The sequence below is a fragment of the Sinocyclocheilus grahami genome, unplaced genomic scaffold (genome assembly GCF_001515645.1).
Source record: "Sinocyclocheilus grahami isolate Dianchi unplaced genomic scaffold, SAMN03320097.WGS_v1.1 scaffold605.1, whole genome shotgun sequence".
Taxonomy (NCBI): Eukaryota; Metazoa; Chordata; class Actinopteri; order Cypriniformes; family Cyprinidae; genus Sinocyclocheilus; species Sinocyclocheilus grahami.
The window spans coordinates 151,893-168,337 of NW_015505784.1; the positions used below are offsets into that span (position 1 = coordinate 151,893).

A 16,445-nucleotide genomic window follows, 5' to 3' on the forward strand; every position below is an offset into this window, starting at 1 on the left:
ACACACACACACACACACACACACACACACACACACACACACACCTGTCTGTTCATAATGTGAATGCACACAAATATGTGTGAACATTTCAAGGAGTATGTCTTTTAATTATACAGTCATCACAGCATGACAGTAGCCGAGCCATCTGATTAATGCATCAAAAATACGCTGCATGGTGACTGCAATGATTTTGTTTAGTGGTTGTTATTCCACATCTTTAGCCAAATCACCAAACCCACATTCCTCTAGTGGGTCCAGCATGTTTCTTGTAAACAGGTTCCACTAGCCACTAATTTCCAGTCTTTGGAGTGCTTCCGACCATAACACAAACACGGGGAAACAGATGCGGATGCCATCACATCACTCAAGGTGTCAAATTCTGCTGCGGATGTAGAGTGAAACACCATGAAGTGTATGACATTTGACGTTATTGCCAGTGTAGCAATAAATTCAGGTGACAGGCTGTGCCTCACTATAAAATATATAATTTTATATTTCTTAATGTGTTACTGATCTAAACTTCTAGAGGGGTAAACCAGCTTTGATTTGTTATAGTGTGCAGAAATAGAGTGCTGCAGGGATGACATATACAGTGGGTACGGAAAGTATTCAGACCCCCTTAAATTTTTCACTCTTTGTTATATTGCAGCCATTTGCTAAAATCATTTAAGTTAATTTTTTTTCCTCATTAATGTACACACAGCACCCCATATTGACAGAAAAACACAGAATTGTTGACATTTATGCAGATTTATTAAAAAAGAAAATCTGAAATATCACATGGTCCTAAGTATTCAGACCCTTTGCTCAGTATTTAGTAGAAGCACCCTTTTGAACTAATACAGCCATGAGTCTTTTTGGGAAAGATGCAACAAGTTCTTCACGGTCTGAATAATTTCCGTACCCACTGTATTTATAGCCCAACCTAACAGAAGTTAGGTTCCCTCAACATCCATTGGATTATTGTAGAAAAAAAGCTCTGTGACCAACAAAAGTCTATGATTATTGTTATGTGTTTGATGTTTTGTTCATTAAGATAATCGTCGCAAATTCGCAAAAAAAAAAACTACATTTTTTTTTTATGAAGGCTAAATACATGAGTCAGAAATACAAATCTAAACTTAGGCTATGAACAAACTACAGCACAGTTGCACAATTTCAACATCACCACTAATAAACCTTCTACAGATCATTGAAAGTATTTAAATCTACAAGTTTGAGTAGAATAGTTTGCAAGAGCAGGAGTATAAACACAACAAGGGTGTAAAAGCAGACAAGTGTGTAGGTGAGTTTACCCGTTTGGTGTGATGACTTTTAATGTCAATTCCTGTAGTTCCATGTTGCCACTTACTAGCAGGCACCTGTTTTAAAACACATCAATGCTTAAAAAAAATCCCAAGTGGGGTTTTACTGATTTATTTTATTTTGTAAGAAACATTGTCAAAATATCTTAGGGTTGTGTTAACCACAGACTTTATTTCAGACATTTAACCAAAAACCCATTCAAAAATCCATTGACTTCAAAACAATGGAACCACAGGAGCAAAAATGCTAGCTCAATTCTGGGGTTTCCTGCAGCAGTTTTTACCTGTTGATCTACTGCTGATGTTTAATTAGTGGGCTGTAATTGTGCTTTTTCTAGGTGTCTGACTTTGGACACGTGATGATTCATGTTTCTTCACATGCAGTAGATGATACAGATCAGTGATTCTCAGCTGATGGGTTGCAATGAAAAATGGGTCACAGGTCTGTGTTTGTAGAGTTAGACAATGCAGCAAAACAATGTGGAAATAGGAAAGTGGAAATAATAAAATGCAACTCACCATATAATCATGCATTATTAGCATAACATATCAATTTAAAGTTTAAAATGGGGGTGATAATAAGCCTATATTTTATTGTTGTCAATGTCAAAACTGTGTGTGCAATCAAACGCCACAGATTTAATCAGAGTGTTTCTGTCACTTGGAAGAAAGAGACGAATTAGGTAGTAGCTGAAATATTGCCAGCATGGACAGATTGCATGATATTGTATTCTTACAAAAAAAAACTACCAAATTTTTGGCACTGTATTGCATCACCAATGTGAAATCTTTCCTGAAAAAAAAAACAGTTGAGAACCACTAATATAGACGCTGTAGATCCATCAGTACGTGATGTGAGGACAGCAGGTGTTTCATACCAGTGTGAATGTGCTGGTTGCTATAATTTTCAACAGTGTTGCCTTGTTTGTGCAAGCGTGTGTGTGTGTGTGTGTAAGCTGTGATTTGAGGCTGACGCTGCAGTAAGGATGGAAAGACACAGAACTGATGAGAGAGAGGGAGAGGGAGAAAGTGTGAAAGGAAAAGCAGCTGCATCCTCTCGTCCTGACTCTCTGTGAACTTCTGTGTTAGGTGTGTGTGTGTGTGTGTGTGTGTGTGTGTGTGTGTGTGTGTGTGTGTGTGTGTGTGTGTGTGTGTGTGTGCGCGTCTGTGTGCTCAGAGTTTGATGCTGTCCATGAGGGAAAACGCACATTCCTGACTTGTCATTTATTCAGCACAGGGTGTGTGTGTTATCGGACGGTACAGGGATGCGTTGGAGGAGGCGGAGGTCTCCGGGACAGGGCAGGCAGGGGGAAACGAGGGGATCGGAGGCAGCGTTCACAGTGCCCTTCTTCAGAGGTAATGGAGCTTTACTGTACTCATCTTTGCGCTGCTCCTAACACTTTTAGGTGAAGGTGTGTGCTCTTTGTAGAGACTGTGCATGATTTGTAATATTCAGTGTGTTTATATGTCTTGTAGTTTATAGTGCTGTGTACTGATGTGCTGCAGTTTTAGGTATTCACTGGTCACTCATTCATCATGCGCTCTATTCCATCACACACACTGATCGCACACTTGCTCAGTTTGCTTACAGACACGCACAGTTTACTCTTCTGCAAACTCATCAGCTGTAAAAAAAAAAAGTTTAAGTATAAGGAATTACATAAAATAAGATAATTGCATTACCTTTTTACATAAAATTATATTTGAATCATAAAATTATATTATAATATATTAGAATTTAAAGATGATTTAATATTATATATTTATTAGATTCAATAATAATAATAGCATTCTTAATAAAGAATAATTGTATTATTGTTAAAGAAAAATAAAGAATAAAATGGGATGTTTATAATATTAATTATGAACAAAATACAATTTTTATTTGTTGATATAGACATTTATACAATTCTTGAGAGTTTGCACAGATTGAAAAAGGAGTCAGTGATGCAGTAAGGCCAGTAAATGTTAACACTTTTAATTGTGTGTGTTATCAAATGTGGAATGGTGGTGATTTTCTGGCGTCTTTTCTCCATCTCTTACATGAGTACTGGTATGTTGGTCTTATGACTGCAGTATCACTCTACTGTTTATCAACTAGCCAGACCTCAGATTTCTCAGAATCAGAATCAGAATGAGCTTTATTGCCAGGTATGTTTACACATACGAGGAATTTGTTTTAGTGACAGAAGCTCCACAGTGCAACAGAATGACAGTGACAAGACAGGACACAGATAATAAAAAGAATAATATAAAAATATACAAAATAGACAATGTACAAAGAAGCAAAAAACGCAATATATAATATAGACAATTTTGTATGTAGAGGTATGATATGTGCACATTTGAAATGTAAATAAGTATGTGTGTTAAATAAATAATGGATACTAGTGTTGTGTGTTCCACGATTATTGTTAAGTGTTCATGAGATGGATTGCCCGAGGAAAGAAACTGTTCCTGTGTCTGGTCATTCTGGTGCTCAGTGCTCTGTAGCGTCGACCAGATGGCAACAGTTCAAAGAGGAAGTGTGCTGGATGTGAGGGGTCCAGAGTGATTTTGCTAGCCCTTTTGCTCACTGACTCAACATCTGCAATTCTTTTCATACTTGCTTTGTGGGCTAAAACAGATAGAAAGTAGCGGAATAAAGCCGAGCATTGAGCTGTAGTCTCTGGGCATGGGGCACAGAGACCTTCAGCTCCAATCATCATATGACACTATCAGATGGGAGCGACTCTTACCTCATTGCAGCCAAACCAAATATTTCATTTTTCATGTGCGCACTCAGTAGGCGAACTGAAGGTTTCACACTGGTATTCATCTATGGTGTGTTTAATCCATTTACCTGTGAGTATATTTGTTTGTTTGTGGTTTCTGTAGTTTAAGCCTTAATAGGAGGCCTGAGAAAAATGTGTTTGTGTTTTTAGGTACTGAGAGACGATTTTGGCTTTCTGGGTGAGATTATTGCATTTCGTTTGATCCATGTTTCATGAAACGGGTTTCTCAAAGTCTTCTGATTCTGGTCCAGGCAATGGGTCCAAAATGTTGAGGAGCTGAGATGCTCTTTTATTCTTTCAGTTTGTGTTGCTGGATTAGATTAAAAGAGATCTTTCACGACTGGTTATTGCTGTATTGTTTCATTATTAACGCAAAACAGATGGTTTCATAATTGGTGGTTTCTACAGAGACCCTTTTTATACATTGATTGGATGTTTTTTTAAATAAAAAATTAGTGGACAGGTTTCATTTGAAGTTATAGGTTATTACCTATGATGAGTCTTTATATCTACTGTAATTTGGATTCTTGATCATGTAACCACAAATGGCTCACTACTGCCTTTTTATTGCTTATATGACTACCCACGGACCACAATAGAGAGTAAACAGATGTACACTACTGTTCAAAAGTCAAAGAATCCTGAAAAAAGTATCATGATTACCACGAAAACATTATGTTTTCAACATTGATGATAATGTAAAATGTTTCTTGAGCACCAAATCAGCATTTTAGAATGATTTCTGAAGGATCATGTGGCACTGAAGACTGGAGTAATAGCTGCTTAAAAGTCAGCTTTGCCATCACAGTAATAAATTACATTTTAAAGTTAATTCAAATAGAAAAGTTATTTTAAATAGATTTCTTTAATAGTACTGACTTTACTGTATGTTTAATAAAATAAATGCAGCCTTTGTGAGCAAAAGAGACTTCTTTCAAAAACATAAAAAATCCTTACTGACACCAAACGTTTGAACAGTAGTGTACGTTAATACAGTAAATATTTGAATAAACATTACTGTGCATTTCTGTTATATAAGTAGACAAACTACCTTTAACTGACAGATTTTGGCTTCACTGAGTTTTGGAGGGAAAGTAGTCTGGGAGCATTTTTTTACTCAGTTTAAGTCCTTATAAACACTGAGGACTGGCCAGATCTGTGGTAATGCTTTGAAAGGATTTTACAGAGAATAACAGTGTTTTCAATCTCTAAATGTTTCTGGTAGTATTTAAATTAGGGAAGTCACCAGGGATGGTTTGGCATTAGATTAAATATGTGGTCTAGGAATTGCGGTTGTTCAACTTCTTGAATTCCTCATGTTGTGCTGAGGTAACATATAAGTTGCATTTGTCTTTTTTTTTGCCTTCCTGACTAATGCCATTAGCTCATATTTGGCAGATGCAACTCAGCGCTAACCCCAGCGTTTGTTGTTGTCACTGTTGTTTATTTTTAGAGGAAACCGCTGAGAGTGTTCTGCCACCTTAGTGCCATGCTACGACATTTACGGGCATGCTGGGATAGCTAAATCCCCAGGCCTGCTGACAAGTCTCAATAGTATGTGCCCATTGTGGGTCTTACAGCAGATTTGTGTATTGTGTTATCGTGATTAATATTTAGATAAGAAAGCATCCTAACAGGAAGGCAGAACTGAAAACACATCTACAGAGAGTCTGAATCATCTGCTTTGTTGAAAGTCTGGTCACTCGCTCGCTCTCAGCCAATCATCTCCATGGAAACAGACAGAATGACTTTCAGAAAGTCGGTAGGATGGTAGCCTGATGTGAAATCACCTGGTGTGAAAAAGTAGTTGTAATCACATTGCATGCACAATGTCTCCATGCTGTCTAATTACATTGGCGACTGTCATAAGCCAAGCTGTGAACTGATGCTCAACATTCAAGCTTGTAATAACATCATCTTGCACTTTAATGAAAGCACTTTAAGCTCTGCCACTCCTCCGTTTCCCTCCGTTCGCAATGATGTAATCCTCTCCATTTTGTTTGCGTTTTTTTTACATTCCTCAGTGAGTTGGGACTGATCACATATATGGTTGAAGAAGTGTACAGATGGCATGCTTATGTTTTACTGTATTATAGTGCTGATGTGGAAACGCCTCTTTAACTTCCACTTGAGTTTCTCAAATATGGGGGGATGGGAGTGAATGTATAAGAAATGGTGCTGACGGCCTGGCCCCACTTTCCAAGCAGGAAATGAGCACTGTGTGGATTGTGTAAATGTGAGCATGCATACGTGTGTGTTTTTGCACGTGTGTTTGTGAGGCTCCAAGGCGCAAGAGGTGCATGGGCGTCCCCCGACGGCTTGTAATGCTCAGCAGATGTTTTCCACTTTCCATGTTCATATTAATCCAGTCATGTGGACAACAAAGAAACAACCTTTTCCAATACAGCTCTCTCTTTTCCAGCACAAATCAACCCATTTCTCCATTCTCACAGCACTGATAGTTATCTCAGCCCTTCTAGAGCAATAGCGCTCTCTCCATATTTCTCTCACACCCTCTTTCTTCCCTCCGTGCCTGCGCTCCATTGTTCCATTTTCTCAAATATAAGCCTGTTCCAGATATCAAATTGTTCTTGAAATTTACACAGTGGCAAATATAACCCCTTTAGATCAAGTGAAGTCCTCACTATCAATATGGTCTGCAGTGAGTTGCAGGTATTTCTTCTTTATAACAAGTCAGTCAGGCTTCTTCACTGTTTGTTTTGTTTACATTCTCTAAGAGGCTTGGCGTAAGGGGCACCGAATGATTTTTTTCCATTAAACCCTTTTCATTAAGTACTATTCAAAGATCATCTTTGTTTATTTTGGGAGATTTTCAGGGTTACGAGGAGAGAGTTGACCACCCAGACCAGTGCTGGGAGACTATGGAAAAGTTTACTTCATGCACAAGGGGATTTGTACCGTTTTGTCTTAACACCGTTCATTCTTTAAAATGTTTTTGTCTTTGTGAGGGAATGAATGTTTTTTACCTCACTACATGCCTTTCATTCCGCTCGTCCTTTGAGTCTGAATGTTCGTGTTGGCTGCTTGTCCTGGCACACGCAGACTCATCTTGGATGCTGCAGGCCCACATTAGGAGCTTTTCCCTGACCGCACACACCTCCCAATGGTGCAGTGAGGCCACGGCCCTGTTCTCTTTTGCAGGTTAACCCAACTCAGCTTCTTATACCACTAAAAATATCTTTTCACTGCTTCAGGGAAACAATGGCATCACTCAGTGAGTCAGTACATACTGTGAAATGTTTATTCACTCTTCTTTTCAGGTGATTATTTCTTCAGTCTGGAGCTGCAGAAAATTACATCATGACTATATGCACACACCATATACATACACACATTTAAGAGTTTGAGATTGGTATAATTTTTTGTTTTGGTCTCTTATACTCATCAAGGATGCATGTACTTAATCAAAAATACAGTAAAAACAGTACAATTTAAAAAATATAATTACAATTTAAAATATCAGTTTTTTTTATTTTAATATATTAAAAACTTTTTGATGAAGCTGAATTTTCAGCAGCCATTACTTCAGTTTTCATTGTCACATGATTATTCAGAAATCATTCTAACATGCTGATTTGGTGCTCAAGAAACATTTCTTATTTTTTATCAATGTTTAAAACAGCTGGGCTAATAAATTATTTGCAGAAACTGTAACATGTTTTTTCCAGACATTTTAAAAATGTCTTCAATATCACTTTTGATCAATTTTATGCATCCTTGCTGAAAAAAATAAATAAATATATATATATATACATATATTACTGACCTCAAACATTTGACTGGTAATGATGTGCAGAGAGCAGAAAGTTATGACAACTATCAGCAGGGGCTACTCAGACCCGTTGGAACCCTGGCCCCTTTATAGAAGATGGTTGTTAGAGCTCATGGTAGACTAGACAGAAGGTACAAGTTAAGACATTGCAGATCATTTGTTTAAAGTTACACAGGCTCTGGAGTGTTGTGTTATTTGTGTTGCTCTTGCAGCATGTGTGCAGTGTCACTCTCTCAATTATATCCTTATTGTGGAATTTCTGACTCACTCTCTCACACACATACACACACACACACACACCGATCAGTGTCAGATTTAATGGTGGTGACAGAGGGTTATATGAGTGGGTGTATGGGAAGGGAATGCCTTTGTCAGTATGCCCTCTTGCCGGTTTGAGGGAGACACTCACAATAAGGTCTTTAGAGCATCACTCAGCATGCGCTCCATTAGCTGTAGGTCAGATAAGTGTTTAGTATCGTAACATATCAGTATGGATTGTGTACGTGTATGGGCCTATGAGGAATTGTAGGTATTACATGTGTTGTTGCTCAATAACTTTAACTGTTACAATGAGTGTGTCACACTACAACAAACAGTGGACTGACTGGTTTAGAGAAATACTGGAGAACCACCAGTGGAATGTGACCTATCATTTTAAAATCCCCAGAATCCGTCTCACAAAGTGTGCTCCACAGTCATAACCTCAATCTTGATCTGCACTCAGTTTGACTGTGTTCACACAGCGCCATCTTTTCTCTGTTCTTTTCTTTCATGGTATGGTCTAGTCATTGACTGATAAATGTATAATGCATATTTGTAGTGTTTTCCCACAAAAAAATATTTTTAACATATAAATGAGTAAATATTGTGTAAATTAATATTAAAGGGATAGTTAATCTAAAACTGAATATTCTGTCATCATTTACTTATCTTCAAAACCATATGACTTTCTTTATTTTCTTCTGCGGAACACAAAATCTGTTATTTTGAAGAACTTTGAGAGCCAAACAACACTGGAGCCCATTGACTTCCACTGTATCTGAAAAAAAAATCTCTTATGTTCTTTTATGTTCCACAAGATAAAGAAAGCTATACAGTTTTGGAATTTCGTGAGTAATGACAGAATTTTAATTTTTAGGTGATCTATCCCTTTAATTATAATATTGTGGGTTCCAGAAGTCTGAGATCACTAATGAAAGTCATATATTTTGCATTTTTCTTATTTTAATACAAAAATGTACCTAAAAATCGATCCAAATAACAGTTCTACACCTTTTTGACTCCAAGACCCACTAATGTCCACAACAATATTCAAAGACCCCCTTTTTTAAATTTAGATAAATTAGGAGTGTCCATAGATGAAAATAAGTAAAATAAATAATTTTAATTGAAATTCAGATAATTCAATTGTAGAATTCCAGAAGTTTGGGGGTTTAGTTTGTTTTAAAGCTTCCTTTGTCTTATTTCAAAATATTTATTTTGTCTAATTTCAAAGTCATTTTGAGGCCCTTTTGGAAGTATGTAATACCTAGTGGGTCCTGGCCCCCTGGTTGAGAACCACTGATCTAGAAAAAGTTTGACCCAGTCCTGCTCAAGTAATTGCACTCAAAATGTGGTTTAAATGGACCAATATTTGAATTCTCAAAAGAAAAAAAAAAGGACTAAAATTTCCTACTTTTGTCTGCTCCTGAGCAAGTCATAATCACTAAAAATCTATATTTATGGGTAAGAATGAGACCAAATATTACAGATAATAAAGCTGAAGAAATAAATAAAAAAAATATTCTGAAGGGCACAGAGATATTAATCAGATTATGAGTGTGTTTGCTCATCTGGGTCTGGTGGGGGAAAGAAAGGGAGATTGGGAGGTTGGGAGACGGATATAGGAGGAGGGAGAGTGTCTGACAGACTTAATTGAGTTTATAGGCAGTTGAGAGTGGAGATAGTGGCATCTTTATATACTGGAGAACAGATCAGCCCAGTGCTTAACTGAAAGACGGGCCAGCTGGGAGCCTATGCACAGCTCAGTCAAAGAGTCACACCACCTCAGTGTGTGTGTGTATGTGGAGGAGGCCTAACTCCTCCTCCCTGTAATTCGGTGTGTGTATGTGTGTGCAGGCCTCAGTTTCTATATGTGTTTGACATATTGACATACTGTTTGTTTAGCTGCGTCTTTTGATCCTTGTGAAAAGGTTAGTATATTTGCTCGCAAATTTGAGATATGTGGATATGTGTATGTGTGCGTGTGTGAGTGTGTTTGTGTGTATTCCTTCACTTTCTTCTCTGCGGTATATGGACTCATGCCGTGTTGCAGTTCTGATTTACTGAGATGTGCTGAAAGCAGAATGTGACACAAATACGCAGACTTGGGTGTTTTATTAAGATTATGTGATGTTCATCCAAGAGTCATTGATTTTTGAGGCTAACTCAGATTTGTTGATTTTGAGTCGGAAATGGTTTTAGGTTGAGGTGTTGCATAATCCTACCTGCAAAGCTACAGTACTGTGAAAAGTTTTAGGCACTTGTATAAAAATGCTGTAAAGTGAGGATGCTTTCAAAATTAATGTCATAAATAGATTTTATTTGTCAATTAACTCTAGCAACTAAATCAAATCAACATTTGGTGTGACCAACCTTTGCGTTTAAAACAGCTTTTGTCCTAGGTGCACTTGCACTTAGTTTTTCAGGTACCTTTGCAGGTAGGATTCTTGAAGTGTCTTGGAGACATTGACACAGTTCTTCTGGATTTAGTCTGTCTTGAGTTTTTTTTCTGTTTCTTCATGTAATTCCAGACGGACTGGATGATGGTGAGCTCAGATCTCTGTGTGGAGCACTGGCTGTTGTCAGACTCCTTGTGCATACAAAAATCTGACTGCATTATTCCAATTAATTGCAAAAGAAATGTTTAGAAATGTAAACTGATATTATACTGACACACTACAGCAAAATATAGAAATAACTGACTTAAAACCAATTTTGGTGGTAAAAATACAAATGGTCTAAGACTTTTGCACAGTAGTGTGTGTGTGTATGTATATATATATATATATATATATATATATATATATTTTATGAATCTGTGGTTTTTGGGTTTCTGCATCTGCAGCGCCGATCACGGGCGCTCGTCATCTGAGGAAGACTGCCGTCGACCGCTCTCACGTGTCCGGAACCCTGCAGATGGCATCCCGGCTCCGGAATCCTCCTCCGAGAGCGACTCCCATGACTCCTTCACCTGCTCGGAGATGGAGTATGACCGCGAGAAACCAGTTTCTTACAGTTCTCGCATGCCCAAGCTCTCACAGGTCAATGAATCAGATGCTGATGACGAGGATCACGGAGGAAGGATGCGACAAAGGCGATACTCCAGCCGACGTGCAGAGGGTGGGCCGGCCAGCGGCCACAACACTCTATCGGAGTATCAGCACCACACTTTACCCCATAAACTGGGCCAAGGGTCCAATAATTTCAACTGGGACAACCTACTGAACTGGGGTCCGGGGTTCACCCACTACGTGGATGTTTTTAAAGACTTAGCACTGCTACCAGAGAACTCTGCTGCTAAAGACATCGAAATGAAGAGCGGCGACGGCTCCATCACGATTCTGAATGAGGGCGAAGCAGAGCAGTATGTATGAGAAGCACTGAGTCCTTGGGCCTCATTTATAAAGCGTGCATACACACAGATTTGATCTTAGAGTGTGCGTACGCTTAAATCCACGCCTATGCTCATATTTGTAAAAACTGCCTTAGCGTCACGTCAGGGTCTGAGCAGACGTACGCACTTTTTCTTGTTGGAGTACTGCAGGTTTTTGAAAATGTAAATTGTTCTTGCAGCTCGCTGTGCTAAATTAAAGGATTTGGATGATGACTGGTGATCTTTTATATGTTAATGTCATTAATTAGGAGTCATTTACAAGGCAGAGAGCTGAAACCATTCAGTTATGCGCAAGTTCAAGATCATTTACGATTCATAGATTTCACATCGACAGCCGTACATGCGTTTTCTGTGCGTACGTTCATTCTATGAATCACACGTACGCATATTTGAGAGATGATCGTAAGATCAAATTTAGGATGGTTTCTGCACAACATTTTATAAATGAGGCCCCTCATCTCTTCGCCTTCTGAGACTGGAGTCAGGAGCCGTGGCGAAACACATGAAATACTGATCAATTAAGACGAACTTAAATGCAGAAAGGCAGAGCACTGATTCAAAAGACGAGCACCAAAGACCCTTCACAGAGTGCACTACAGAAACGCTAGGGGTTGCACAGACTAGTTGTTTGGTTTTGCAATTAGTTGATGTGTTGGGTTGACTAGTCGTGGATTATGCAAAGGTGCATCCCTGTGTATGTGCATGACATTATCTTCATACAGTATTGGCCCATTGTATTTGTAATTTAGTAAACCCAGAGCACATTGTAAGTGAACCCCACTGGTGCTGTGTAATGACCAATTTTGTTCAAGTGTTGCATTGAACATAAGCAGCAAAGACTGCTGATGCCAGATGCTGCATTATGAGCCACTTATGTTAAGATAAACAGCGATCCACTGACTAGTAAACGAATAGTCGTGCAACCCCTTCCTACAAACACACCAACCACACAATGTCTGGAAGAGGAAGCTGGGAGAGGTGCGGTACACATATGAAGTGAATCAGTTCTGGTCCATCTGTCTGTTCTGACTGAGACCAGAGTGTTAAAATTAAGTTGGTCATAATGAAGGGTCTTGGTGACCCTCCGGCGCTGCAACCCTGGAGTCTGGGCTCTGTCCATTTGGCTGATTTTCCCTCTGTGTTGGTGCCTCGACCTCTAGGAATCCCGTCCATGAGCTCGGTGTGAAGAGCAGGGCCATATTTGGCTCCAGTTCTGCACACTCCAGCCAAAATAGAAAGAAAAGCTCTGGAACCGTCCGCCAAGAACGGGTGTTTCTCATCCTGAATTACTGGCTGCCGTCTAAAACAACAAAACCTCCCGATATGAGATTAATCAGGCCTCTGCCTTCTGGATATTTGAGGATTTACATTTAGGAGCACGGACACTATGACTTTGAACGGTTGTTTGTATTGGTGTATTGCAGTTTTCGTACAAACACGCTTGACCCGTCTAATGCAATGCCCACCTGCTACGAGACTATGAACTTGTGTACATTTTGTATTAATATGGAAGCTCTTGGAAGTCGATGTTCTCTGTTGTTACATGTTCTTTGTTGTTCAATGTTTTTTAAAATGTACTGTTTCTACTTTTTTTTACTGTTTATTAACTTAAAGGTTCATCAGCATTTTTATGGATATTTTTCATATGCTGGAAATGAGGTTCTTACTTTCAGCGGAAGTAAGATTGAACTTCTTATTTTTTACATTTGTTACTTATGTAACATCAGTATTTTCCACTATTTTGATAAAACTATAACATAAATGTCTGATTTATACGTGTAAAAGCCAATAACAGAATAAAAAAAAATATTTATTTAAAAAAGTTCATTTCAGTTTTGATGTGATGAGACTAAACTGACTGAAAGCTGGATTTCAAAATGATTTTTTTTTTTAGAATGTTTCAGTGCGTTTAACCATAAATGACTCCTTTTGTGGACAGAAAGGAACTGATATGAATTGAATGAAACATTCAGTAGCTCTCAGAGACTGAAAACGAGCCCTGATGCAGGACAGAAAAACCGCGTGACTTTAAAAAGAAAATGACTGATGCTTTAAATTAAGGTTCAAAAGGGGAGGCTCAAAAGTCTGGGTGACAATTTCTACCCAAAATGGAGATATTAAGGCAAATGTAGCTTTAACACTCTTATAAGTTAGGATGTGTGTAATTACAAGAGACACATTTTAAGCTAATTATAGTGATTTAAAACTAGAATTGAAGAATCAGCCAGAATGAGCAAAAGATCTGCGTTGCTGGAACCTGTATGAGCGGCGGAGCTCCTGAGGGATGTTGCTCTCTGCTGTTGTTTACAGAAGCAACACACAGCTGATTTTGCACAAACTTACAGGAAACGACTGTGAATAAACAATCACACATTCCATAAACCAGCGTGTCACTGATGCTGCGGAGACGGTTTTGGGCTACTTTACAACTATTGCTGCGACTGGATTTTTTCCTGTGGTTTTGAAGTTTTAACAATGACACAAATATTATGACATTTATATTCATGCAAATGTAATGATTATTTAAATCAGTTTCTATCCCACCAAACTGATGTCAAATTGAAATCAATTTCCGAACTTTTTGAAAAGTTGCAAAAGTTTTTTTTTTACTGCAATTGAAAAACTTCTGGAACACAATAATCTGAAGAATGCATCATTTAAAGCCACTTGATGAATCAGTCAAACCGGATGCAATTTGATGCAAAGGTAATATAATAGAAAGACTAGTGTTATAAATGTACATACATTTTTTTTAAAATACAAAAATGAAAAATATTCGAGGATTTACGATGCGATTCATCACAGTTTTGTGAAAAGGGTCAATTTTATAAATCCCTTTTCTGTAACAAGAAGTGTCATGAAAGTGTTTTCCTCATTAAATGTGAGAACCCTGTTAAAACTTCCCGTCAGAAGCAGACAGATGAAGTTTAATAAGCTAAAAGGTAAATGCAGTTGATGTTTTTATAAGAGAACGTCTTTCAGAAAGTTATCTGACACTGTTTGTACACACCCTGGATTCTCTCTGGAACGTTGTGAAGTCTGAATCCGTCTGATTCCCACAATCTCCCCGACAATCCCATCCAGCTCCTGTCCTCTCGCTCGGTCCATATGTGTGAGGACACTTCCGACGACATCCGAGTGCCATCTGCCAGACATGTGGCTTGTAATCAGAGCGATTCTAGGATTGGGTATCGGGGAGGAACGCAACCCCACAACTCACTTCTCTAATGGCCCCCGCACTAGATTGGGTTCACAAAATGGCGGCGACAGAGGAGCCTGATCACAAAATGGCGGACACAACAGCGCCCCGTCAAGTCACAATTGATCTTCACGAGTCAAGTCAAGTCACCACTGATCTTCACGAGTCAGGTCAAGTCACAGTTCATTTTGTTTGCCGTTCATCGACCTACGCTAGCCCTAGGACTATTCTTGTGTCTTGCCCGCCATATACCTGTTTGACCCTGCCTATTTTATGACCACGTCTCTGTCTTCTCCAAATAAAAAGCTTGCATATGGATCCGCACGTCTCACATCTTGTCAGCTCCGTAACAGATGCCCTGTCCGGCCGGAGCGACGAGACAAAAACATTAAAACCCATTATAAACGAGGCATTTGTTGCATCCAGTTGGGACATAATTATGGATTATAATGACTTATACGGTCTTTTTACGCGTTGGTTGCATCGCGCCGCGTAAAAAATAAAACCATGTCTGCATTTGTGATCGGAGAAATGACAAACAAGCTCTACTCTACACTGCTCAAAACTCGCGTTTGAGTCATCAGTGGCAAATCCTTTAAATGAAAACGTACTTACAGTCTGTGAGTCAGAACAGCCGACATTGTAGTCTACTCTTCCAGGATCATGAAACATTCCTCCATAAAATGTGCTGCACACAAATGAATATTTGGGTTGAACTGTTCTGGAACCGTGTTGTAAACTTAACAACTGATTTCTAGTCATGTCCTCTTTTGGTAGACCAAACAAAGTAGTTTCACTTTCACAATGAAACACACGGCGGGCTAGAGTGAGCGGTGGCCGGCGGCCTAGAGTGAGGAATGGCCGGCGCGCTAGAATGAGCAGAGGCCGGAGGGCTAGAGTGAGCGGCAGCGGGCGGGCTTGAGAACCAGTCTCCTCTCGGCTTATATCGAAATCCTCTGACATTCTTCTTTACAAATCCTCGTTTTGTACTTCTAATAAGTGACTGTTGTTTTGTTTTGATCTCTCCCCTGCACTTCCACATTCGTCACTTCTGAGCGGCGCATGCGCAAAGCTAGAGCTGCACGATAAATTGAAATGGAATCGAGATCGCGATTCAACAGAAGCTGCGATTGTCATGCATATCTTTCAGTGAAGCACGGTTCTGTGATCAGCAGTAAATCTCCATCCAAAGGCCAGAGGGCGCTCTCACGCTGAAACTCCAAATACACCTCGCAGAAGAAACCCAGGAAATGCCTATCGCTGCAGCTGAATAAACAGAAGATTCAACTGCTTTCATTGATTCAACGTGACTAATAAACACACGACTACGGCAATATACGGTTTATCTGAGTTCTTATTATTATAATTTTTATTAAAATAAAGTATATTTATAATGCAATGCCTTTATCACTGCTTAAATACTATGAAATATGTTATGTGCCTTATTCTGTGTAAGAAGCCACATCATCTGACAGAAGGATTTATTTCAAACACTCGACTGACGTTATGAAGTGAGTTTGGAGTAAAAATATGTTATTAAATGTGGTATTTTCACATGCTTTCAGATAGAGCAGCATTTACTTCACAGAGCCGTAGTTCACTGAGAAGCTATGCAAACAGCTGTCATTATCGCGAATGATTTATTCAATTTCAGAATCGCGCAATAAAATCGTGTGCGATTTTTTTTGCATAACTTGTCAGTGAACTACGGCTATGTGTA

General features: G+C 38.8%; 1 protein-coding gene across 4 annotated transcripts in view; it reads left to right on the plus strand.

Moving 5' to 3' along the window:
• LOC107557511 (NHS-like protein 2) overlaps positions 1-16,445 on the plus strand; it is a 104,685-nt gene that overhangs the window by 14,055 nt on the left and 74,185 nt on the right. The window contains exons 1-2 of one of the 4 annotated variants that reach the window (XM_016240948.1): positions 2,263-2,393; positions 2,542-2,660. The exons of 2 other annotated variants lie outside the window; for them this stretch is intronic. In XM_016240948.1, the coding sequence (XP_016096434.1) occupies positions 2,570-2,660 (91 nt within the window). In that variant the 5' untranslated portion in view covers positions 2,263-2,393; positions 2,542-2,569. Of the gene's footprint in view, positions 1-2,262; positions 2,394-2,461; positions 2,661-16,445 lie in introns of those variants that run through there. One more of the 4 variants, XM_016240947.1, reaches the window with a different exon arrangement.